This window comes from Betta splendens, chromosome 4 (assembly GCF_900634795.4).
Source record: "Betta splendens chromosome 4, fBetSpl5.4, whole genome shotgun sequence".
Classification (NCBI taxonomy): Eukaryota; Metazoa; Chordata; class Actinopteri; order Anabantiformes; family Osphronemidae; genus Betta; species Betta splendens.
In genome coordinates, this window is record NC_040884.2 from 14330647 (window position 1) to 14355372 (window position 24726).

General features: G+C 43.4%; 2 protein-coding genes across 2 annotated transcripts; one reads left to right on the forward strand and one right to left on the reverse strand.

Moving 5' to 3' along the window:
- Positions 1 to 1148: 1148 nt before the first annotated feature.
- rsu1 (Ras suppressor protein 1) lies at positions 1149 to 18849 on the reverse strand. The gene is made up of 9 exons (XM_029147313.3): positions 18695 to 18849; positions 18458 to 18585; positions 17576 to 17626; positions 13348 to 13468; positions 12038 to 12156; positions 10514 to 10596; positions 10227 to 10341; positions 10010 to 10142; positions 1149 to 1958 (listed from the first exon to the last, which is right to left on the reverse strand). Exons 2-9 carry the CDS (start codon positions 18564 to 18566, stop codon positions 1856 to 1858), a joined length of 834 nt encoding a protein of 277 aa, XP_029003146.1. The 5' UTR covers positions 18567 to 18585; positions 18695 to 18849; the 3' UTR covers positions 1149 to 1855.
- A 1443-nt stretch (positions 18850 to 20292) lies between these two features.
- Positions 20293 to 23631, forward strand: trdmt1 (tRNA aspartic acid methyltransferase 1). Its single transcript, XM_029147312.3, has 11 exons — positions 20293 to 20437; positions 20837 to 20946; positions 21036 to 21112; positions 21413 to 21484; positions 21606 to 21671; positions 21913 to 21982; positions 22076 to 22150; positions 22234 to 22559; positions 22659 to 22716; positions 22874 to 23003; positions 23215 to 23631. Exons 1-11 carry the CDS (start codon positions 20365 to 20367, stop codon positions 23313 to 23315), a joined length of 1158 nt encoding a protein of 385 aa, XP_029003145.1. The 5' UTR covers positions 20293 to 20364; the 3' UTR covers positions 23316 to 23631.
- Positions 23632 to 24726: the final 1095 nt, after the last annotated feature.

Below are 24726 nucleotides of genomic sequence, written 5' to 3' on the forward strand. Positions count from 1 at the left end.
ATGTCTCCATTAGTGGTCCTCTAATCTCTATGTATGAGCCACTGTTTGCATATTTACCACATTTATTTCATATTTGCTTCCAGGTTTGGTTGTTTCTGTTAATTGTGATAAAAATAATTAAGTAATAAACTTGAATAAACATCATTTTAAACCATATCTACAGTGATGCCAAGCAGCACATGAAATTTGAATTAAATGTTTTAATACAAATGATTCATCTGTTAACATTATTATTGTTGTAACGCTGTGGTTGTGCATGAGAAGCCCAACTTGCTTTGCTCTCTGCTCGGAGTAACCACACTCATTAAAGTGGCACAGTTCAGCCTCCCTCACACGGTAAAGCCTGCCCCAACACACACACGCCACCTATAAATCACCTCATGAAAATCAATGGGCTTTAGTTAGCCTGGGACTCATTGTGTCCTTGGAAAAAAATGTGAGATGAATTGAGATGAAATGGGAACAAAACAGGAACAACATCCACTCAGAGGGGAGAGAATAGAAAAACACAGAGGAGGAGAGCGATGACTATTAACCCGAGCTTCAGGGTGGAGGTGATAGTTCACCGACCGTCTGTGGTTTCACGCACATGACCAGCATTTGTTTCATGGCAGAGCCCAAAACCTCAGCCGCTGCTCTGAAACAGGACCGAAGGGATGAGTCAGGGCGCCGTTACCTCAGACTCTGAGATGGATGACGGTCCTAAACTAAAGCTATCGCAGCGAGTGCTTCGTTTTAGGAAGCCCTGCCCTCTGCACCTGCACCTCTGCTGATTAAAACCGCACTAACCAGCTTCACGCACAAAAAGCCCGCTGATCCATGCGTGTCGGTTCATCGGCACACTCCAGCCAAACGGTTTGTGTCCATCAGCGTGAGGAGGTTCGTGTGGCTGCTGTCGAGGGACAATGGAGGTCAGAGTTGACGTGGATTAATGGAGGGACACTTCAGTAGAACAACGTGCAGCTGACGACCTTCACATCAGATGCTAATTGGGACAAAAATGGTATTTTAACACACAGACACCAATTGTGTTTGTTTTCCAAGAGTAATAGCTGCGTATTTGATGTACAACACGTTTTGTTCAAAAGCGATTCTCAATATTTGGGAAATTTAATACAGTATTAAAAGAAAGACATTTCCAGGCAGCATGTGTGTCGACTGTGCAGGTTTTATTTAAATACGTATATATATATGCACAATGCACAATACTGGGCTGTGATAAAGGCATCTTGCGATAGGCTGAAATGTGACAGACAGAACAATAAGATTTAAAAAAATAACTTAAGGAATTAAACACGAATGGCACGATGGCTGAAATGTGTCTCCTGATGCGCCGGGACCTGTGGAATGAACGCGTGGCAGCCGTGGCTGCGCCCGCCGCCTCACACCCTACAGTTAATAGTAACAACTTCAGGTTAAATAATCGCTCTGAAGAAATTTTATGTTCGACTGGCGACGAAAAACACTGTTAGAAACAGCCCCGGCACCGACATTCCGCCACCCAGTTCTCAGCTGAGTGATGTTTACATTTATGAAAACCATAGAATAAATGCCAGAGATGTGTGTTTGGTGTTTGGGGGTTGTAAAAATAGCCCCTTACTTAATGGACACGAGTGTGGGAGCAAGATTTTGAACTTCCCGTCTCTCACCAACATCAACCTCTACCTCCACTCGCGTGTAGCACCGAGGAAGCCAACGGGGTAGAGTTCCACCTGTACACAGGGATTCAGTCCAAGCAGTATTTAACACTGCATGTGAAAACAAGCATATAGTTCAATGTAATATAAAAGGCTGTGATAAAAGAGGAGGAGGAGGCACATGCAGCGTTGGGTGCTGAGCCGCAGCTCTCGGCTCTTCACTTGTTCTTGGCGGCCAGCGGCTTGCGGCTTATCTTCTTGCTCTTGTCGTTGCTCTTCTTGGGCGGCTCCGGGTTGGCCTGCATGTGTCTGCCGTAGAGGCTGCGGAGGAAGGAGAGGAGAGGAGAGGCTCTGAGTAAACACGGCTCTGCTGAAGCCAAACTCAAACATCCCCGCGGTCTCGCGGTATTTATGAGCTCCCTCCTCAGCAAACCGGTGGCTGTGTGTGAGTGATCTCCAGCTCGGCCAAAATGCCCACCCTTCACTTTGCTCCACTTATTAGCGTCCGCTGCCGCTGAGGAATGGACGCATGAAAAAGTGTCCTCATCCGCAGCCCACCGCCCAGACCCCCCCACACCACCACCCACTCCACCACCCCGTCTCTGTCTGGTCTCCACTTTTCCTCTCCCATGGGTGTCTCTTTGTTCGCACAGAAGCCAGAGAGCTCAGTGGACTGGAAAAGACCTTTTCTACAGCTCGGCCTCTCCGTGTTCCTGCCTGCAGCCTGTTTTATAGATAATTGTCATCTTGTTTTTCCTCTTCTGGCCTGAACTGAAAACTGGGGAGCGTCTGCGCTGCTCGCACGTCCCGTTACTACATGAGTGACTGTGTAAGCTAACACATGTCTTTGACCGGAATATTGGGATCGCTTGTGGTGGAATAACACACACACACGCGCGCGCGCACACACACGCGCGCACACGCGCACACACACACACACACACGCGCACACACACACGCGCGCACACACACACACACACACACACACACACACACACACACACACACACACACACACAGTCAGTAAAATATATAAAGAGCCACAGTCATAAAACTATCTGTCTGTGTCTGAAGTGTCTCGTATTTCCCTGTCTTCCCTTTGCCTGTATCCCATGTCAACACGCTCTACTGGGAATTAAATGCTGCCAAAACTCCTAATATGTGCTGCCCATCAAACCATAGCCGGCGCGTGGCAGGGAACAGAAACAAAGAGAGGAATTGAGAATCACAGATAAGAGGCAGCATCGCTCCATATAAACATGAGCTCCTGCTTCATGGGCGGCGGTTTCCTCCTTTGCTCCTGCAGAAATCGTTCACCTTTGAAAAGCTGACCGCGGCCACTAATGAACTCTGTTTCTTTCCCATAGCCCCGCTAACATGGGAACGCTTGTCACACTGTTAGTGCGCCAGCATTAACAATTAGCAGGGCTTCGCCGGAAAGCAGTAGAGGTGCGCGACATGTTGTCCCAGCACAGCAGAGCTAAACGAGTTCATTACTGTTATGTGTGACGCTTTTTGATCAGCAGGAACCAGAAATGTCGTAGCACAGCTGTCAACTGTGTGTGTCAACTACAACAGGGCGGACGGCTGAATGGTTGTATTAAAACCCAGACAAAACATGATGTTAATTTGTCTGTTGTGTAGTTACTGAGTGGATCTCCTCTTGTTTTACCACACAACGGCTTCAGAGCCTCCCACCAATCCTGGTAACACGAGAGGGTGTCGACTCGCTGCACAGCAGAAAAAAAATGAAAATCAATTTCACTCAACCGTTTTCAATTGTATTCCTGTCTGAATGAAGGGATGACAAACTATCAGAAACATGCCTCTGTATATAGACACGGCGAGTGGAGCTAGCACGCAGTATGTCTCCTGTTGAAATCGACCATGTTTGGGGCTTTACAGTTAAATCGTGTAGCTGTATTCACACGCTGACAATCAGCTGATGTTAAAGTTTCTCCACAACCAGCTGAGAGCTATTTTTTTTTACCTCCCGTACTGTACACAATCCCAGCGAGTTCCAGTATTCAACGAGCTACAGGGAACAGTGAATACGACTGGACGCTGAAGCTGCTGCTACACCGAAGACACGCTGTTAGTCATGTTAACACTGTAACTGTCAGCGCTGACACCCAGTCCACCTCATCAAGCACGAGAAGCCCAGAGACACCACAGCGAGACCAAACCCCTGTCTGGTTCCTCCACCGTGTCTCCTGACATCCAACTGCTTAAATCCAACTCAATTCATGTGCATAGGAAATAATGGGCAAAAGTGTGTAAAGACGCACTCATATCGCAGCCTTGTTTATGGGTTATTGATACACAGCATGTTGAACTGTTACAGCTGTGCGTGGCCACTAAAGGGACAGCGAGCGGAGGTGCTGGAGGAAACCGGAGCCGTGGTGAATGATGGCGTGAGCTCCTTTTATGAAAAGCTAGATTATTCATTTAGTCAATAAGTGGCCAGCGCAGCCCACTTGGTGCTGTCATAACAAGCTAGTGTTAGCATAATTGTGGGATCCCATCACTGATGGATGAGTGGAGGAGAGAAGGATGTGTAGAGAGAGGGCTGGGGGGGTGGGGGGGAATCAGACAGTGTGTCACAGAAGCAAAGTCAAATCAATATGAAGAGAGAGAATAATTCAGTCTAATTGATGGCGGAGTTGCCTCGAAAACAATATAGACTGATATTATACTAAGTCCAATGAAACAATACATTGTCTTAACTGTTCACACAGGTCTAAACAGCAGTTCCAATGTTATAATGACACGCTTTGTTTGCAAAAGGCCCTAATTGTGTCAAAATATTTGAAATACGCAGCAAAAACTCATTTTGCCTTTAGCATAAACAAACAATACAACTTGCAACCAACTACATGAACATGACCAATCAGTCATAACAAGAGGACAGCAAAATTCCAACCACTGATCTCAGTGTGAATGAGTGCTTCATTGATCGGATTGGAGCCTGTTGCTATTCGTTGTCTTTGTAGTTTATGTCAAATTTACCTTTTAGGCAAAGACTTGGATCCACATGAAGAAATGCTTTGATTTATTGAATCCATGATATTATATATCATTTTATATATTGTCTGTGTACTGTGTGAGAGCAGGACATGCATCATATGTACAGTAGTACGTTCCTCACAGTCTACTTCTACCACTTGCTCATCTTGACACCACAGAAATGTTTTGATTTTCAGATTATCACACAAAGTTGCAAAGTAGGTAAATTGGCTCAATACAGACCCACAGTTTAGTCTAATACTTTATATGTCTCTACACATGCACATATCTTAGAATAAGTGAGATCTCCTACCTGTTTCAAACGTACTGCAAGAAAACCAACTAAAGCAGTTTCATTGCACTTTGATCTAAGCAGTTCTCGCTACAGATCAACATAAAGATTTGCCATTTCTTTTAAGAGTGTGTATGTGTGTGTCCAAGTGCAGTGATGAACTGTTAGAGCCAATTAAATGCAAAAGAAAAAGAGGCAAATGGATTCAGATTCCTGATGATGTCTTTATAGAGCTCTGCTATTCCTCACGGCTTAATTAATCACAGCAAAGTTCTGTGTGTGTAGGAATTGGTATTTGGCTTCGCTTTAACCATGTGTGTATGTGTGTGGAGGAAATATGTATGTGTGAGCGCGCGTGTGTGATAAATGTGCAGCGAGGCCAAAGGCCATTGATCTGAGGGGGTCCTTCCCTTTCGCAACCGCCCAGTCTTCATCAGAGATGCCATGCAATTTAGTGCCTTCCTTTACAGGCTGAGACGCATTAGTAGGAAGCAGACGGAGGAAAGAACGAGTAGTTAAGATAGAAAAGGAGGAGGGGGAGATCCTAATTAGGATTCATGACAAACAACTGAGGCTTTTAGCCAATGGTGGCGAAGCTCTTTGCCCTTATCATTAGATAGTTACATTTTCTGCTGACCCACCGGTGCCAGAGGATGTGTGGGGAGAGGTGAGCACTACTTTATTCATAACTCAAGTCAACACAAATATCCTCAACCTCAATTAACCACACTCAAGGTGCAGCCCTCCACAGCATTTAACCTCGCAGGCTGTCTGGGTTTCGGTTCAGCCTCGGCCATTAAACGCCTCGATTCGCGTCAAGCGCTGATCACATTGCAAAGAGATTAGAGGCTCTGGAGGCGCCCACAGCACAGAATGGGCCCAGTGCCGCTAGTTATACCTGCACGATGTATTAATGTGTCTGTCCACGCTGAGACAGCAGAAGGCCATCACGCATTTCTAACCAGGCGCGAAGGCAGTTATTGATGTGATAATCAATTGGCCGCGATCAGTACGTGCTGATGTTTGAAATATGTCTTTGGTGATTGGCTAATTATTATTCGTCCTTTTGTGCCACTTGACAGTGATTGAATACGGCCCGTTCATTACTCTTTAATCGTGAAGGAATTGTTTGCGCTGCGGTGGCGTATTAGAATATACGCAGCATTTACAGTAAAGTTGGGTTTGGGTGCGATCAGCAAAGCCTGCTGGCGTCAAACTTTTTGAGCCTATAGACGCTAAATTCATAGCAGTATGACTGGATGCAGCTCTCCAAAACAAACCTAGGTGAATCCTTAATGAACTGAAATATAATTAGTGAATTTCTCATTATAGTCCTCCTTTTTGTGTCCAGTGAGTGCTGTCAGTCAAAATTATGGAATTATGGGCATGAGGACTATTACTGGCTAGGTCCAGCAGCCAGGTGACTGAGGGGTCACTAACAAACTTAATCACTTTTTAATAGATTCCAGGTTGGGATCTGAACCCTCCCGCTGCTCACGTCAGGCCCCCCATCACATCCCCAGCAAAGGTCCTGAAAGTCTGCGCTCCCCAGCTTTGTGGTGTCCTCCAACACATCTTCAACCTGGTCCCGCAGCTGGAGGGTGTTCCTCTTGGGTGGAAAAAGTCATGCATTGTTCCAGTGAATAACATCCCAGATCAACGACTACAGACTCGTGGCTCTGACCTCTCACAGCACTTTGAGAGGCTGATCCTGGACTCCCTGCGTTCTGGTCAAACCCTCAGTCTACCCCCCTCCAGTTTGCAGTTCCAGTTTCAGAGGTGATGACGGTGGAAAGGAAAATAAACAGTGTCAACCAGAATCACATTTTAGGGGGCGTGTATAGAAAAAGTAACAAAGGTAACAAACTGAACGGTTCACAGGAGGCTGGAAACTTCAGTCACTCCAGTGCCACCACCACCTGCACACATACTGTACATGTCTGCATGCCTCAGGTATGCTGCTTGAAGAGAGTGAATATAGAAAGAGGCATGAGATCACACATTTTTTTCTGATGAACTAATTCACTTCAGATCATGGGCAGTTTTCCTCCATCAGAGCTAAAAACGTAGCATAGACACCTTCACTGCCCTTTTACACCTTTTCAGCAAGTAAAAGTAATGATGCTTCTTATTCATGGCCAAATGTTAGTTATGATCACACCATATTAGAGATAGAAACAGGTTAGAAACAGTAAGAGTCATTTACATGTAGTTCTTATAGAAAATCTAAAGGGTTTAATATTTCCTCAGCAGCTGCTCTGGCTCGTGTTCCAGAACCGAGCAGAGCAGCTAGTGCAGACAAGTGTTGGGAGATGGGGGGGGGGGGGGGGGGGGTATGGGTGCTCGGCCTGAGACAGAGGTTGCAATATCAGTCGTCCAAGTCTGAGGCCTCCTCACTGCAGGGACCCGGAGCAGTTGTCTCTGTTAGGCATTAATGCACGAATATAATTAGACAGTAAGTGAGAAGAAAAGACTGCACGCCAGCGGAACGAATCAGGCCTGGTCGAGCAGAAACGGGTGAGAGTGACATTTAATGCAAGAAAAAAGAGGGGGGGGGTTGTAACATTGCTGTGAGGGTAATTAGATCTGCAGAAAGACGCCAGAACGATTTCCTACTTTCTAGTTGGGCATTAGTCAACTGGAAAGGACGTTATTGGTCAACTTGAGCTCTGCTTTAAATTCAACATGATCACGTTCTCCTCCAGCGGCCAATGAACTCAAGCACAACAGGGCGCCCTGTTCTCTGACTGTGGCACTTCATCACTAATCATCCAACGGCCTGCCTCTCCCAGAACGAGGCTAAAATAACCCACGCTGTTAAGCAGTTTTAATCCGAGTGTGTCCTCAGTGTTAATGTTCTTCTATTGTGTTGAATGAATACAATTCAGTGGTCTTTGGTGGAGGAAGAGAAGGACGTCTCACTGCAGACTGTTACGTGTCATGAGCTACATAATAAAGCAGCTCTCACCTGTCAGGGTAACAAGATGGCTGATGAAACATGAATGACAGGTAACAACCCCCTTTTCTCTTGTTCTTTTTATGCCACTTTCTTGTTCTCTCTCTTTACCCTGTAGTTTAGTCTTCACATTGCATCCGTGGGCAATAAAAGGCCATTCTGAGCAGCACATTAACTTACGCTTCATCACTAAAGTCTGTCTTTTTACTTTGTTCATGACCTGGGGTCAAAGCACTCCAGGGTAATACTACTACATCTGTATATTAAAGGGTAACTAAGTGGTTGGTATATTTAAAACATAATCATTTGTATGATTGTTTTAATTTCATCACTAACAGGTAGCATCCCTTTTCCTGGAAGGTGTGCTACAGTCTAGTCCCAGTAAATTCCATTTCAAGCCTAGAGAACTTGAAGTGAGCAGTTTTATTACTACTCTCACTTTCATATTTTGGGGTTTAAGCGATTAAATTAGAAAACGGAGGTGCAGACAGATGTGTGCGAGTGTGTTGACAGAGGTGGAAGGTGAAGGACGTTTAGTCAGGTGTAAATGAAGCTGTGAAGACATAACGGTCTCTTTGAGAAATTGTTTAACACCTGCCTGCCTACAGACAGACAGTGTGTGTGTGTGTGTGTGTGTGTGTGTGTGTGTGTGTGTGTGTGTGTGTGTGTGTGTGTGTGTGTGTGTGTGTGTGTGTGTCTTTCACTGTTGCACTTCGTCACATGGAGCCTCATCTTTCTCACTCTCACATGTTCTCACAGACTGCGGGTGTGTCGTCACTGTGATGGTCAACACGTCAGAGTGAACCCACTCAAAATAGCCACACGTGAAGAAAGACCGGACCGCTCATGGTTCATCAGTCCACAGCCAACTAAGCCTGGTTCACGTGTCTGCTTTAACTTGTGACCTTCATAATAATAAGCCTGAAATGCCAAACAACCTCAGCAACATAACATGTGTCAACCACCTTGGTCTGAATACTGTAGGTACAGTAAGTGGCAAGACCTTGAAAAAAAATGGAGCGGGACTCTCTTTCAAAGTCTGCCCAGCTGAATGGGAGTTTTCCCATGTTCTATTGGCAGCAGAGCTATAGATAAAGGCACGTGTTGCTTCCCCATTGGCAGTGATTGATCACAGAGGTAGCGTGGCGGTCTATCATCCGAGCAGCTGAGCTCTCCATCATCCTGCATGACAGACCCGGGCCAGTGGCCGGTTTGATCTGCTTGTCAAAGATCCATAAATAGAATTTTTTCTCCCCTCAAAATGCAAACTGGACGTTACAGTTTCATTTACAGTGTGGGGAGTTCCAGTAATGGAGGGAGGACACTCAGAAGATTCTCAGACTGTTTATGATCATTATCATGTGGTCTTGGCAGAAGGATTATTTCAGCATAATTGTATAATCTACAACTATTTATTATTACATTATTGTCACAATTCCTCCCTCCCTCACTCACTCACTCACTCACTCACTCACTCACTCACTCACTCACTCACTCACTCACTCAGCTCACAAAAAGTATGCAAACGTAGCATCTCATAACATCTTGTGGCCTCCCTCCCACACTGTCACACAGTGTAAGGATCAGTTCCAGACAATGCCCCAGAGCTGCAGTTTGAAGAATTCACATAAAGGATTTGCTCCATCTCCTTCTGGCTGGAACAAAGAATTAATCGAGGGCTTCTCTTTCACAGTACAGTCCAGGCTTCGCTTCGTCACCAGAGAGAACCCTGCTTACAGTCGCTTTCCTTTCCCCCTCGTTCATTTACTATCGTAGGCTATTCACGACCAGCTGCATGCTGACTAAACCTTGCTCATATCCCAGCCCAGGCCCCAACTGCCTCCACCATGTTACAGAGTTCATCTGCTTTGCTCTGAACCATGATTTTCCAGACGTTTTTGCTATTTCTGATGGTTTCAGTATATTTTTTAGCCATAATTGCAATACCTCCAGGACTTGGTCTTATAACTGCTTGAGCACATGCCATAAAAGTCATACTGGGCCATTTGTAACATGTATGAGCCCCCAAGACTGGAGATAAGATGTTGTCATCATTGGTGTTTAAATTGGACCCAACTGCATATGTGCAGGGATATGTGGCTGGGTATTGGTACTTACTACTTGTAGGTCTCTGAGCGGACATATTCGAAAACATGGGAGACACCCAGTTGGAACTGGTCAGCGATGGGGGTGACCCAGGGATTATTCTCTGCCTTAAACACCTGTTTTGGACCAGTCAAATCCAGATTACCTACAAAGAGAGATGCACAAGCATAAACCAATCGCACCATTAACGTGTGATATACCAATGGTGGAGGGGGGGGGGGGTCGGTACCAAGTTCAGGGGGCAGGACAGTAAGCCTATTGCCCTGGATGTGAAGCTCCTTCAGTTGACCCAACTCCCCAATGTCTTTAGGCAACGAGATGAGATCATTATCTCTCAGACTCAGCTGAACAGAAGGAAGAGAAGACAAAAACAGGACGCACTTAAAACACTACATCAGATTAATAAGTTACAATAAACATGTCACTAATAAGTAAGAATCACAGTTCTTGTGTCAGTTTAGTTTCTACCTACTTCACTGACCGCTGGGCTCCTTCCAGAGCGTCTGAGTCACTTACTATTTGCAGCTTGGTCAGCTTCCCGATGTCGGCGGGCAGCGCCTCGAAGTCGTTGTCGCTCAGGTAGAGAGCACGGAGAGTGGCTGCAAAACACGGGTCCACTGAGTTGTACATCGTTTACAGTAAGGATCTTTCAGGAACGTGAGACCCAGCTATTGGGTCAGAGTCCACATTATTTCAGTCTGGAATGCCCGCCTAATCGATAGCCCCCGTGTAGCACCATAAATACAAACTGAACACCTTTTTCTACAATTTTTGGCTTGGCTGCCAAACACCAGCGGCTTTTGGAACACAGAGTGAAAACATCTTCCTGCTCTGTGGGGACGGGAAAAAGTATGTAACTGCTACTGCATAAAGCCAAAAGCCATATCTGCTGAGTCCTATTCATCTTTTAATGTGAAATCCATAATACACTGTACAGTACATGACTAACAAGCTAATGTAGCCGGAGCCGTGGCCCCTCCGCCTCCAGCATCCAGCTCGCTGACCCCTCACCTCGGATGCCACTGTCAGATTATTATCAGGTAATTGTGCTAATTAGCCTGACTCAGACTACCGAGTAGCCAAAATATTACTGATGTGATACTTAAGACAATACACCGGAGCCTCTGAGAGCGTTTTTTACTTGACATGCGCTACGTTTTGGGTTCTGCAAATCTTGACCGATCTGTAAGGGAATGGAAACACTAACTCTCCGATACCTTGATCTTTCGTAGTAACTGTACAACGAGCCCGATCTGCATACTAAGGAGAGACATGGATCCGTGGGGAGCGGGCAGCTCTCCTCCTGACCCACCGTCTGCTCTGAAGCCTCTGGCTGCCACGCATGGCTGCACAATTACAGAAGTGGCTTCCCCAAGGTCACCTGCTTCACTGTGTCAGTGGGTTTAAGTCACACAGCTGAGATGGGTTTAAGTTCATTTTAATGAACAGAGGCAGACATCTACTACAAAAGTGCTAATGTTAGCGAAGATGAAGCAGATAAAATTGAAACTAACTACAGCAACTGGTACAAATGTGGGACCTGATCGTTGGGAGATTTAATTTGAGGTTTAAATGAGTTAAGACTGAGCTGAGTTTACTGATTGTATTTGTCGATCAACACATCATTAACTGTTAATCCGACCTAGGAGCACACAGCTGGTTACTGAAGTCTTCTTCTGGGACTTCCACTACATAGAGGATGACACAGTGCAGAACAAGGCTAATGGACATTTGTTTACACCACAGAGTTAAAATTACCTCTACATAAAACATGTTACTTTAGTACCTGAGTTCCAGGAAAAGTGTGTAGAGAGATGTTTTCGTCTCATAATGGTACATTAGTACCTCTCATTATTCTTACCAAACACATTCAGTTTGTACAAACAGGAACAGAAAAATTAAAAATAGAATTTTTTGGATGTGTAAAAGAAATAGGAAATGATTAGTCATCAACCGTAATTATTTTACATACATACATTTAGCTTAAAGCCTGTGTTTAATATTTTAATTAATGTTTGCTTTATTTCAGTGTGCACTTACTCAGATAGAAGAAGTTGCCAGGCAGGGAGTTCTGGTTCAGGTTGTTGTAGGTAAGGTCCAACACTTCCAGCGCTGGCAAGGAACCAAATCCTCTGGGCAAAGTGCTCAAACGGTTCATACTGGTCTCACAAACACACAGCAAACACAGATTACACACACAGGCTCGCTGACGAAACGCTCGCCTGTTGGTCGTCTGTCTGCAATCGTCCATTAGAAGTAGTCAGTCCGTCGCAGAAGCAGCCATAAAAGTTCAGGCTGCAGTTTGACACCTGAACACTTCACTTCCTCCTCCACACTTTCGTCCTGTCTATAACAGTAGACATTAATCTTGGTGTCACCAGTTCGTGACACTATAAAACACTGGTTCTATTGGGCAAAAGTTGTCAATTAGAACTTTTACTTTAAACCCACCGTTATTTTGAAATAATCGTATCCCCATATCAGTAAGTATTGGGGCAGATTTATTGCTATCAGCTGAGTTCATGTACATATACCTCCATATTCATGCAACTGACAGGTCATGGGGACAACTATTCTATTTCAATTCTATTAAGTGTGTTTGAGAAAATGAAATTAAACTCCTAAACATGTTCAAACTGACAAACACAGTCCAAACTAAAATAAACGCCCAGGGAGAGGGGAATGCACAGCCTGAATAGCAGTACGCGGCTTACACTATCCCGATGATGTTTGCCTGTGGATCAATACACACCAGGGCTCGCCTGCTAATCCTGCTGTCACTGACACACTGGCTGTGGGCGCCTGCACTCGTGTCTAAACACACTTAGAGCATTTCCGGCCAGCAAGTGAGAAACCAATCCTCCCTCACTGGCCGGACACGCACACCATTGCAAGGTGGGATCAGTCTAGAGCGTCTGTGTCGTACACACATCATGAATGACAACATTAACGTTAGGAAAATCTCTGTTGGTTGAAATCCTGCCAGTCTAATTAACCAATTCAAGCAGAGACGCAGAAAGGTTCAAAATGACTTCTGTAACCAAATCCGAGGTGGAACAGCCTGAGGGGATGATTTAGGTCTCGATGCAGACTTGGAAAAAGGAATCTAGAGACCAAGACAGAACTTGAAGTGTATGTGTGTGAAGAAAACAGACGAACAGACATGTCTGGCCTTAGGGCAGCACCAAGCAAACAAAGGCAACTTAACTATCAAGTGTAGTGTTTCAATACAAACCCACTGAGAATTAGTGTGTGTGTGTGTGTGTGTGTGTGTGTGTGTGTGTGTGTGTGCGTGCGTGCGTCCGTGCGTGCGTGCGTGCGTGCGTGCGTGCGTGCGTGCGCACACATACCCGAGGTTGAGGTGTTTGAGCTTCTGGAGGCTGCTGATCTGCGTGGGCAGCTCTTCAATCTGGTTGTTGAACATGTTCAGAACCTCCAGGTTTTTCAGCTCAGAGATGTTCGCAGGCACAGCTGGAAAAAGACACAAGACGGCAGAGGAGTGACAAGCGTATCACACATGCGTAAGAGCACCTGTCCAGGACGTTCGTAGCTTCCTAATGCATCACGCCGAGTGTGGTTAACACTCATCAGCAGCCCCGGCTCCCGACAACCGGCCCGTCGCCATTAGCTGCAGGGCTCTGACGGACCTGCTGTGTTGGCCCTGCTCCTGCACGCTGACATTTAAACAGCACACATATTTGTAATTTCTCCCCTCAGCGCCATCGGTTTTATTCCCCCGTGATCCGCGACCACAGAGTCGGACGCAGATAAATGGAAGGGTAACAAAGAGCAGGAAGTTTATCGGATTATAGGCTGATCAATGGAAGCGGCGAGAGCTGGAGGAAACAGAGGGAGGAAGAGGAGCAAAGTAAACTAACCAGCCCCTGACCTGAATGCTGCCAAGAGGATGAGTGTTGGAGGGGTGAGGTCTGGGCACACTGATGTGTTATCAGTTGAATCTCTGCGTGTGTGCGTATTTCTGCTGGGGTTGTGTGCGTGTGTGGGTCGGTGTTCTTTATCTGTTTTGTTAATTATTTCATATATTTCAGAATCTGACATTTGGTGGACAGGCCGTGTGCCGAGAGAATTGTATGAGAGAGCGTAGCGCAGCTGCCGTCTGCGGACACACGCGCATACACAGTAAAAACTCACTCTCCACCTTTGTGTGTGAAGAGCTGATGAATGGAAGAGACGGTTAGTGATGAGGCCCAGGAGGAGAGAGAGAGATCGGATGAGAACAGGCTGTCTCTCGTCAAGTAACGGGCACAACTCTGACAAAGGAAAGAGAACTACTTTTTCAACCGCATGTATAGAAGATCCTAAAGTACAGCAGAGTGATAATGAACCAACAGCTTTTGATTATATCGGCAGAGGATTAACAGAGCTCCACGTGTTCATTAGAAGCCATGGTTCATATCCAACAGCTCAAGACTGAGCGAAGGTGTGAGGAAAAACACTAAGTGCACTCACAGAAAAGGAAAGGAGAAAGGTCTTGAGGCAGACTGAGACGTGTGTAATCTCATCATCTCAGGCAGCCGATTAGAAAACAAGCAGAAAAGAGTGCAGCGAAAAAGAGGGATGTTTGTACGTTTCACCAGATTAAAGTAAGATTAATTGTCCACATGTTAACTAACTGGTTTTAATTCAGATTCTTTTGTTTGTTTAAAACATTTACATCTTTTCTAACCAAATAGGCTCACACTGGGAACATGATAAAACTTGATAGACCCGCAGGTCGGTGTTGCAAACACATCCTCTATCAGATTTACACCAATTAGTCATAACATTAACACCTTCTGGTCGTCAGGGGTCAGGACGGGCACGGTGCCAATCACAGAAAGCGTTCTGACACCTGTCAATCACAGCCGAATCATTTTTCACATAATTTTTTATAGCTGCTTTTAAGTAAAAGTGAAGACTTTTTTTAATGACTACTTCAGGGTAGGCCTAAACTTCAGCCACACAGTATATTTAACAAACCATCGCCCATAAACCCTGATCTACACCATGAAATTAAAGTCACTGATGTCCAGTGGCAGGAGAGTCCTGACATGTTGATTATGAAGTAGCCGATCAACTATAAATCCTGATGTTAGAGTGACAGCTGTCAAAGCCTTCCCACTGTGCTCTGCTGGAGCACCCAAGGCCATGTGAGTGAGTGACCTGCCGAGCCACAAAACGCACTTATATAGTAGTTACTTCCAGTTTCACTTATATAACGTCAGCTGTGAATGATGTGAGAAGAACAGGCTCTTGCATTAAAATATAGCAGCTCCTATAACAGCTATTACACAGCATCACTTTGACTGCACAGTAAGCTAAAGGTGCTCACTGTTTAACACGCGTTTACAGTATATTGACCAATAAAAAGACAGGACAGGTGCAGGGAGAAGAATTCAATTCAACATCTGCTGCTCAGTCGCATTAAGCAGGAAAACTAGCTATCAGCAACTAGTTGGTACAATACAATATTCTACTGTAAACATCAGTCACTTCTGGGTGTTAATGGAATGTACAGAGGTTGTCTAGTCTGCGTCTGAGAGCTGGTGAAGGCCCCATCTTTCCACAGCTGCTGATTTAAAAGGTCCCATTGTCAGAAATCTATTTTATTAAGGTAGTCTTGCACTCTCTCTCTCTCTCTCTCTCTCTCTCTTTCTCTCTCTAGGCCACTGACCAGCGCTCGGTCAATGGAACAACACAACCTCCCATTCAAGTGGACACAACGTACTGTACAAGGTCACCCATACAATAAAAACTATTGATTTCCATATGGTCTTGTCAGATGCTGTGTGTTACTGCCAACACTTTCACACAGACGCAGCATCATTTCAGCCACGTGACTGTATTTGATATTGGATAAGAAGGAGGGAGAGACTAAAACTCACGGTGCAACCTCGTGCTGCGTTCACATGCCGCGTGCAGAGTGGGACAACGGGGAGTTTTCTTACAAGTTCTGAAGTTGCAGCGCGTACCTTTAGAGCGCCTGCAGGTGTTTAATTATGCCAATTATGTTATCCTCTTTGCTGTCTGATCTGGACTATAAATAACACGGTAGAGTGAGATGATTGTAATCTTGTCATCTACAGCAGCAGATAAGAAAATGTATCAGAAGGTGAATCTATCGCGGAAAGAAAACGGTGCTTTCCTCTACTGATAATAAATAGAAATCAAAATGAGTTATTGTAGGTTTAAATAAAAAAAGCAAGGTTTGACAAGACACTGTTTAGATGAATTTGCCTAATTGATCATTTTAAAATGGTAAAACATGTCAGCTCATAAATGCATTTCGATTTTATAAACATTAAGCTTCATATTTAACATTCTAATGGTACAGATATCATGTTATCAAACACCCGTATCAAGTCACAGCTTTAGTGAGTGTTCTGATGAATCTGTGGTGGCCTCTGCTGGTGTTAAACACCACAGGCAGCTGATTCAGAGGATCTCCACTGCAACACATGCATTTTTAATTTTGCAAAAAAACATAAAAAAACAATTAGTAACTATTAAATGTTGTGACTTTATTATCTTAATGTAACTCACTGGAGTAAAACATCTGTCATGAGATTCTAAATGGTTGAGCAGCTTATGGAAAGGTGGACACTGATAAAGCAATAGGGACCATGACGAGTGTCCCAGCGGGGATCCCTTATTCGGTTGCACTTACTGAAAACTATCTTGACACCATAAAATGCCGGCTGGTAACCACAGGCTCCAAAGCCGCAGACGCTCTGCCAAATATATATACACGGCTATGTATCACATGAACTAGCTCCAAATTACAGCTCTGTTCACTGAACAAGACCAAAGGGCAGTTGAAAGCTACAGAAGGGTTTGATATAGGACATTTTTAGGGGTTTAAATAGAAAATTGAATCACTTAAAGATAGCATTATAAAATAATTCAATACAGTGACGATACTGATTGGATATGACCGCATCATGTTGGAGACACGTCGTCTCTGGGGGCCAGGCTTTCTGTGATTCTCAGACGCTCAGTGTTAAACCAGCCCTGCAGGAGGACAACGTGAGGAGCTGTGCTTATGAGGTGAGGCGCACAAGTCATGAAATTCAATCCAGGTGCAGGTTGAGTGACAGTTCCATGAATTTCAGGTTGCCAAAATGCCAACAGACCTCACAGCGTCTTTTTAATACCCACTGACAAAATCTTACAACTACTTCTACGCATTTGACACGGCTGTAGGACCAGGTTCAATTTTGTAGTTTCGTGCCAGAGCGGTCGGCTCAGTGATCACATTTAAATGTTCATGCAGAACTAAAGCCAGTAGGGGTGTGATAATAAATAACAATAATAAATATAAATAAATAATAAATAAATCTTCTCACAACTAGTTACTAGTATTAAGTTTTTACACACTTGACCTCTTAATGAAAATCTCCAGTGAAAACCAGTACAAGGACGCCAATATATACCTTTTATAGAAACCAAAGTGATAAATTAAAACGACATGTACATGTCAGTATGTGTCACATCTTGTGGCCATTTCCGAAGCCTCCTCTCACTACTGTGTGACAGCTGGTGTCTGGGAGAGACCAGAGGACAGAAGGAGTCGCTTACCTGTCAGCTTGTTGTGGCTGAGGACCAGCTGAGTGATGTTAGACAGAGTGACTGCAACGACAGGGGACATCAAGTCAACAGTGTAGTTTGTTTACTCATGCATCTTATTGCTACAAACTAGTACAAACACACCTGCAACTAGTAGAGTTCTATCTGGTACGTTTTGTTTTCTAAATATATACTTGAAAGAAAATCTTTGGAAGCACAAAAGTATAAAGATAAGAAGATTTACAAAAAACTCAATTAGTGTTGAACTTAAAACTTTTTTTCTAGATGATCAAGTGTTCAATATACAATGTATAAATGTATATAATGTATATATATATATATACAGATATACAATACAATACAATGTGTGTTTAAATAAAAAGTTCTGGTCCACTAAGTGAATAAATTCACCTCTAAATAACAAGACTGACCTGTTGATTTCCATTTAAATTCACACCAAAATGACCAAAAAACTCGATTCTTATAAGATTTACATGAACATCTAATTTTCAAGTATGTTGCTCTAAAATTGGCTGTATGATCGAAGCGCCCACAGGCAGAAGACTGAGATCAGCCTGAGATAAACACTGGGTGTAAGCAGGTGACTGCAGCAAAGGGCTGCAACAGTGACAGATGAGTCGATTAACGAATACACGTTACAGAATTCAAATGCAGAACTCATTCGTCGCCAGTTATTTGTACAAAGGGCTGTTTTGTGTGTTTTTGAACGATCCAGTATGTTGGTGTTTAAACATCTGATGCCAGTTTAAAGAAACTACTTTCTGGACTGATCACTACCACCAACGCGAGTCTCGTACATTTGTATTGTCTGATAGTTGTTTCTCCATGATTTACTACAAAGCGTGTACTTCAAGGGTTATAACGCATCCTCACACAGTCCCGGGATGTCCAACATGTTGGAAATGCCCCTGTCGCACATCTCCACCTCTGTCAGGCTCTTGTCCCGAGTCTCCTCCACAATCTTCTTCAGGGACTTGGACATTTTTTCTTTCCTGAAAACACTGGACCAAGAAAAGCAACGCGTAGTTAAAGTCGTTATACGCTCACGTGATATGAAAGGCCACAGCGGATTTAAAGCCGCGTGAAACTGAAGTGAAGAATAAAGCTTACCGACTCAAAAAAGGATAAAAAACGAACAGCTTTTAAAATTCTTGATAGAGACTTCGTCTCACTCTCACACCCTACCGGAAGTTTATGCGAGAGCCTCCATTCCATAATAGGATACTTCCTGTTCCTAGATGCGCTCAGCCCCTCCTCCGCGAGCTCCTAAATCTCGCGTGCACACAGCTGGATGGCGACAGCTGGACGATACAGTATAGTAATAAATCATCGTGTGCCGCTCCTCTATTTGTTCGGTCCCGCACGGACCTGCCTGTTGGTGTTAACATAAGTTTTTTCAACATCTTGGTGACATAATCCCAATGAAATTGATTGGACTTCGGGATACTGATAGGGAAGATGGAACGTGTTTATCTTGATTCTTGACTTTTGCCTCTGCACCCTGCTGCTGCTGCCACCTGCTCTCGTCTACTTCCAGGACGACGAACAGTTCATCTTGAACGAGTCCAACCTCAGGACTGACAACAGGACAAATAAAAAACCCAAATAGAAAAAAAAAACAAAGCAGCGAATATTTTATCCACTTTGCTCTCTGCTGTTTGTGGTTTTAAGGTAAAAAAGAATTTAACTTTTCTGAAAATAAATAGAATATTGAAATAAATAAATCACCATATATGACTTACATTTGGTGCTGTGATTTGCATGACTACTATGAGTGGGATGTAATGTTTTCTTTCTCGTGCTACAAACATATACCTAAATAAAAAAGAAATATGTAGATAAATTATTGAAAGTTTAAAATAACCTGTTTAATTGTCTAAATATGTGTTTTTAAAATTCTATCAGTTGCTGCCATGCATCAGGTGGCCCAAGCCTGAGAAATCTCCAAGAAGTTTAATCTATACTCACATGAACGGTAATAGATTAAGATTCATACACATTCATAATATACTACGGTAACCTTTGTTAGTGTTCCAGTTTCACCTCAGAGTAGGAAAAGAAACCACACTATTATATGTATTGTCCAGTGTCTCAACCATAAAACCTCACTGCTAAGTTGAAATGCCTTGGACCAGTCCTGTACTGGAGACTGAAATAGTAGCAGTGCTGGCATCTAGTGGCACATGTCCAACAACGTTTTCCCCAACATTAGTCATTCAAAAAGTTGAGTAGACGTTTCAATAGTAATAGAGTCTGCTTGGGAGTTAGCATGGGGCATGTGCATTAGGATGAACCCGTGGCTCTGATGCTCAGGTGGAAAAGTAGTCAGAAGGTTATGCTGCTTTACAAAAAGTAAGAAGGAGGCCAGGCTAAAAATAAGGTGTTCAGATAGTAAAGATATGAAGCAATAATATTGAGCATTACATGAGGTAACTCAAAACAATAATAAATTCAACCTTTCATCAAATTTAATTTTCACAGCTATAGGTCAAAGGTCACATGCACTCTCATCCCTCCAAGCCAAACTCAAATTAAAGGTAACCATAGCCTAGTTAAAATAGAGCACATAATACAGGCAAATATGTTGACTCAATTGACTCAAGAAGAGTCATTGAAACAGTTAGTTACGTCACACTGTTATATACATTTCTGCACTATTCTGTGAAATAATAACGTGTGTTGTGCTGTTGCATTGGCCCTCCTCGCCGGACGGTGGCGGTAATGCACCAAACGCTGTGGTTCACCGCCATAACAGTGGAGACGAAGAGTCGCTGCGCGTCATGTGTGCCATGGAGAACCTGAGGGTGCTGGAGCTTTACAGTGGCATAGGAGGAATGCACTACGCTTTAAAGGGTGAGTAAGCAGTGATGTAAACACATGTTGACTTGCTTTAAAGTAAAGTGATGGTTCTACCCTCTGTGCCACGTTGTTACCTATAGTAGCAGAACACCAGCCCATGTGTTTCACAACCACTAGCGACTAGTTTAACTGGTGACCGCCAGTTAAACTAGTCGTGGTTGCTGCAATACAGCGTTTAGAGCAGCAGCTCAAACCTATAATAAAAACACAATCTGTGCCATCGTTTAGGGAACCAGCATTAATTAATGTGCGTTAATGGACCGTGATACTGACCCTACGGTGGCTTTGAGAGGTCAAAAACAGATATACAAACGTTCTGTGGACTTGTTTTACATATGTGGAGCGTGTTTATTAGTCTTCCTTCACGGGCTTGCATCCGATCCTCTCTTTCAGCGAGTGGCGTACCTGCCCAGGTAGTAGCTGCCATCGACATAAACACCACAGCCAATCAGACCTACAAGCACAATTTCCCCGAGACCCCCCTCTGGAGCAAGACCATTGAGGTAAGTGAGAGCCTTTAGAAATAACCTCTAAGACACAGACAGGTTCTGCGCTATTATAACATTAATGTATAACATTGATTTGTTTTTAGGGAATCTCACTAGATGACTTCAATAAACTGTCCTTTGACATGATTTTGATGAGCCCTCCCTGCCAACCTTTCACCAGGTGGGTTTTCCTTTTTGTATTCACTTTGATTCAATACATTACAGACAAACCTTTGTGGAATTAACAGTGGAACAGTGGAATTTCACAGTAACATTGTAAAATTGCTTGCAAAACTACGACTTGAATGACAAACTAAATCTTGCTCACATTTTCTAAATGTGTGCATCTCTGTTGCTTGATGTAACACTGAATAGTAACGATGAAAGTCTGGCCTGTTCAGAAAGTAAATATGTCTACCGCTCTGCTTTAAATATAACATTTAACCCCCCACCTGTTGCTTTTGTCTTTTTTTCTGTGCAGATTAGGACTTCAGGGGGACATTCAGGACTCTAGAACCAAGAGTTTCCTCTATATCCTGGAGATCCTGCCAAGGTTCCTAGCTTTTTTTTAGCTTTTTGGTTGACCTTAATGACAAAATATTTGCTCATCAAACCACATGTCGGGTCCATTGGTGAATATGTTTCTCTCATTCTTTCTTCTCATGTGTGGCCAGGCTGTCTAAACCACCCCGCTTCATTCTGCTGGAGAATGTGAAAGGCTTTGAGAGATCCCATGCCAGGTAATGACACGATGTCAGCCTGCAGTAACGCTGGCAGTAGACACGTACGGTCAGTGGTTAAGTGGATGGGAGAATCCGTTAATGCTCCGTGAAGCAGAACAGCTCTTTGCACTACAGTGATTATTGTAATGATGGCTAGGTTGGTTAATGTCGGATTTATTGTTGTCCAGAGCCAAAATTGTGCAGCTGTACAAATTTGTGTCTAACTCTAAATAGAAAATTCCTTGCTTTTTCTATCTAGGGAACGTTTGGTGAAGACCCTAAAGGAATGTGGTTATACTTTCGAGGAGGTCATGGTTTCACCCATAAGTGTAAGAAAGTCTCCTATAGGCTATAGCTATTTATCTGTGACAGTCAAAAGTATTACATAATATTTTTATATCTTTAATTTTTTGTGAATCCAGGTTGGGATCCCAAATTCAAGACTACGTTATTTTCTGATTGCAAAGATTTCCACTGAAGGCTTCATCTGCCAGAAGGTGAGGCTTCCTCACAGGAGTCTACTTTTATCAGAAAAGTTCTTTTTTGTATGTGTGTTTTCAGATTCAGTGTTTGATTTTAGATATTAGATGCCTTTCCACATCCTGCTGAGAACGACTCCTACGAGCAGCCCACAGTTTTGAGCTCGACACACCCACATACCTGTGAGCAAGAGAAGAAACTGCACGACAGCCGCGTCCTGTATAAACTAGAGACGGTGACAGAGGTCGAAAGAAAGATAAAGCAGAACAGCGCTCAGTCTGTCAGGATGATCCAGGACTTCTTGGAGCCGCAGATGGAAGTAACCATGGAGCAGTATCTCCTTCCTCCTAAAACACTGCTGCGATATGCTCTGATCTTGGACATTGTTCAGCCCATGTGTAGAAGGTCAACCTGCTTTACCAAAGGGTCGGTGTAGAAACACTTTAAACTATCAATTACAGAGTCTAAGATTCTTCTTTAATGACTACATCACTTGAAATGATATATTATTCATGCTTTTTCCAGGTATGGACGATATGTAGAGGGAACTGGCTCCGTCCTGCAGTGCTGCATGCAAACAGAGGTGGGTTTTGGTTCCTCTGTATCATCCTAGTTCCTGTAGCTTCAGAATAGAGGAACTGCACGATGTATTCCACGATTAACGCGTCCCAGCTCAGCCCGACTGATTTCTACCGGGTGTCTGAGCAGAACGTGTTACAGTAGTGTGTTTTGTGGTGCAGCTGCAGGATGTGTTTGCTGGTCTGGACCAGTGCTCGGAGGAAGAGAAACTCCAGCGGCTGTCAAGATTAAAGCTCCGCTACTTCACTCCCAGAGAAGTTGCCAACCTCATGGGCTTCCCGCAAAGCTTCTGTAAGTCAAACGTCTGTTGACCCCTGAAAGGTCAACGCTTTATTTATTTTTTTAGATTTCCTATTAATTCTTGTTAAAGCACACTTATATGGCTCTGAGGTATTCAGAGCCTGATTATTACAGTAGCTTTTAGGTCTTTGCCATTCTTTCTAAATTTTCATAAAATCTGCTCAATACGAAAATTAAATATTTATTTCAATGTATTGTACAGCCTTTCCGGAGCAACTCTCCAATAAACAGCAATACAAAGTTCTTGGAAACAGCCTCAATGTGGTGGTGGTGTCCAAACTCCTCCAGATGCTCGTCTCCTAGCAGGAACAGGACAGACTGCTTTTCTGCTGGGATGTTACCTGATCTGTTCATCATTATGCTTCATAGTGACCCAACCACTGAGCAGAGGACGTTACATGTGATCAGATTTTGTAATAAGACTATGTTGTAAGTATCTTACAACATTTATATCTCACTGCGTTGCTTTTCCTGTATATATGCAACATTAATTTAAATGCAACCTGGACAGATTTCTTAAAGTTTTACTCCTGTTTCTTGATGATGAAACATGTTTATGTTTTCTGTGAGAACTATTTTACATATTTCTAATATAAAAACATTTAAAAAACAAAACAAACTGTTCAAAGCTGTTTGCTTTTACCCAGACTGTTCCCAGTTCATTCAGGTTGCTTTTTTTTTTTTAAATGGTTTAAGGTCAACCACTGGAAATGTGCTATAAACTGTCATGCAGGCTCACTAAATCGGAGTTCATTTAAACGCCCAGAGTTGATTCCAAAGGTCACGATATAAAGTATGAGGCTTTTATTTTTCTTTGGGTTGCTTTTGCACCACTATCACAATTTTACATTAGTGACCTGTGTAGATCAGCTGGTACATTGTTTGTTCAGGTTTAGGGCGAATGGTCATTAATTTACAATCTTTATAATTCTGCTGGAGACCAAGGTGGAGTAATGGTTCACACCATCGCTCATCATTTGTGTTGAAACAGAAACTCTGTGTTCCAGCTATGATCAGTGTCGTGTCAGCCATAAAACCTCACTGCTCAGCTGAGTTGAGTTTATTGGCGAAGGAACCATAACTGATTTAATAAGCCATTCGCAGTTTCACTGCAACAAACGCGCAATGAATTTAGAGGCCTATGCCTATTACAAGTCATCACTTAGACATTGTATTACCTGCAAATGTTTGTCATAAAAGATTTAGATATGATGGATTTTTCTCTTAAAGTAAAAAGCACATACAAGAACTTTATTACGTATATAGTCCTGCTCGAAATTATTCATAATTTCCCCTGGCAAATACTGACAAAGTTACTATTAGTCAACCAGCAAGGTTTTCACAATACCATTTACTGTGACTGACTGTCCAACGGCTGCGTCTGTGGAGGCCGGCGGTGTGCAGTGTCATCAGCACGGCCTTGATGTTGATTCTTGGATTATTTTTTTTACCTGGCAGGTGTCACTTTTGGCCTCTGACCACGTCGTCTGAGAGTGAGAAGTCAGAATTTGCCCGGGACATAAATAATTTCGATTTTGACTGTATATAATTACATTGTACCTGCAGTCAAGTCTGAATTAGCACAATTACATAAGTTGTTGCCACCTTTAATACTAGAAATTAATATATTCAGAATTTTTACAACATTTGAAAGTCTTAATATTAAAAAGACTTTCAAATGTTATATTTTGATTGGCACAATTTCTTGTCATCA

What these genes read in the sequence shown, in the direction of transcription:
- rsu1 (XM_029147313.3), bottom strand. Translation starts at nt 18,566, where the DNA reads ATGTCCAAGTCCCTGAAGAAGATTGTGGAGGAGACTCGGGACAAGAGC. An exon ending in CTCAAACACCTCAACCTCGG is followed by an intron (nt 12,157 to 13,347) that starts GTATGTGTGCGC and finishes TTGTGAGACCAG; the next exon opens with TATGAACCGTTTGAGCACTT. An exon ending in TGTCCTGCCCCCTGAACTTG is followed by an intron (nt 10,143 to 10,226) that starts GTACCGACCCCC and finishes CTCTCTTTGTAG; the next exon opens with GTAATCTGGATTTGACTGGT.
- trdmt1 (XM_029147312.3), top strand. Translation starts at nt 20,365, where the DNA reads ATGTGTGCCATGGAGAACCTGAGGGTGCTGGAGCTTTACAGTGGCATA. An exon ending in TCTGGAGCAAGACCATTGAG is followed by an intron (nt 20,947 to 21,035) that starts GTAAGTGAGAGC and finishes ATTTGTTTTTAG; the next exon opens with GGAATCTCACTAGATGACTT. An exon ending in TTTGAGAGATCCCATGCCAG is followed by an intron (nt 21,672 to 21,912) that starts GTAATGACACGA and finishes TTTTCTATCTAG; the next exon opens with GGAACGTTTGGTGAAGACCC.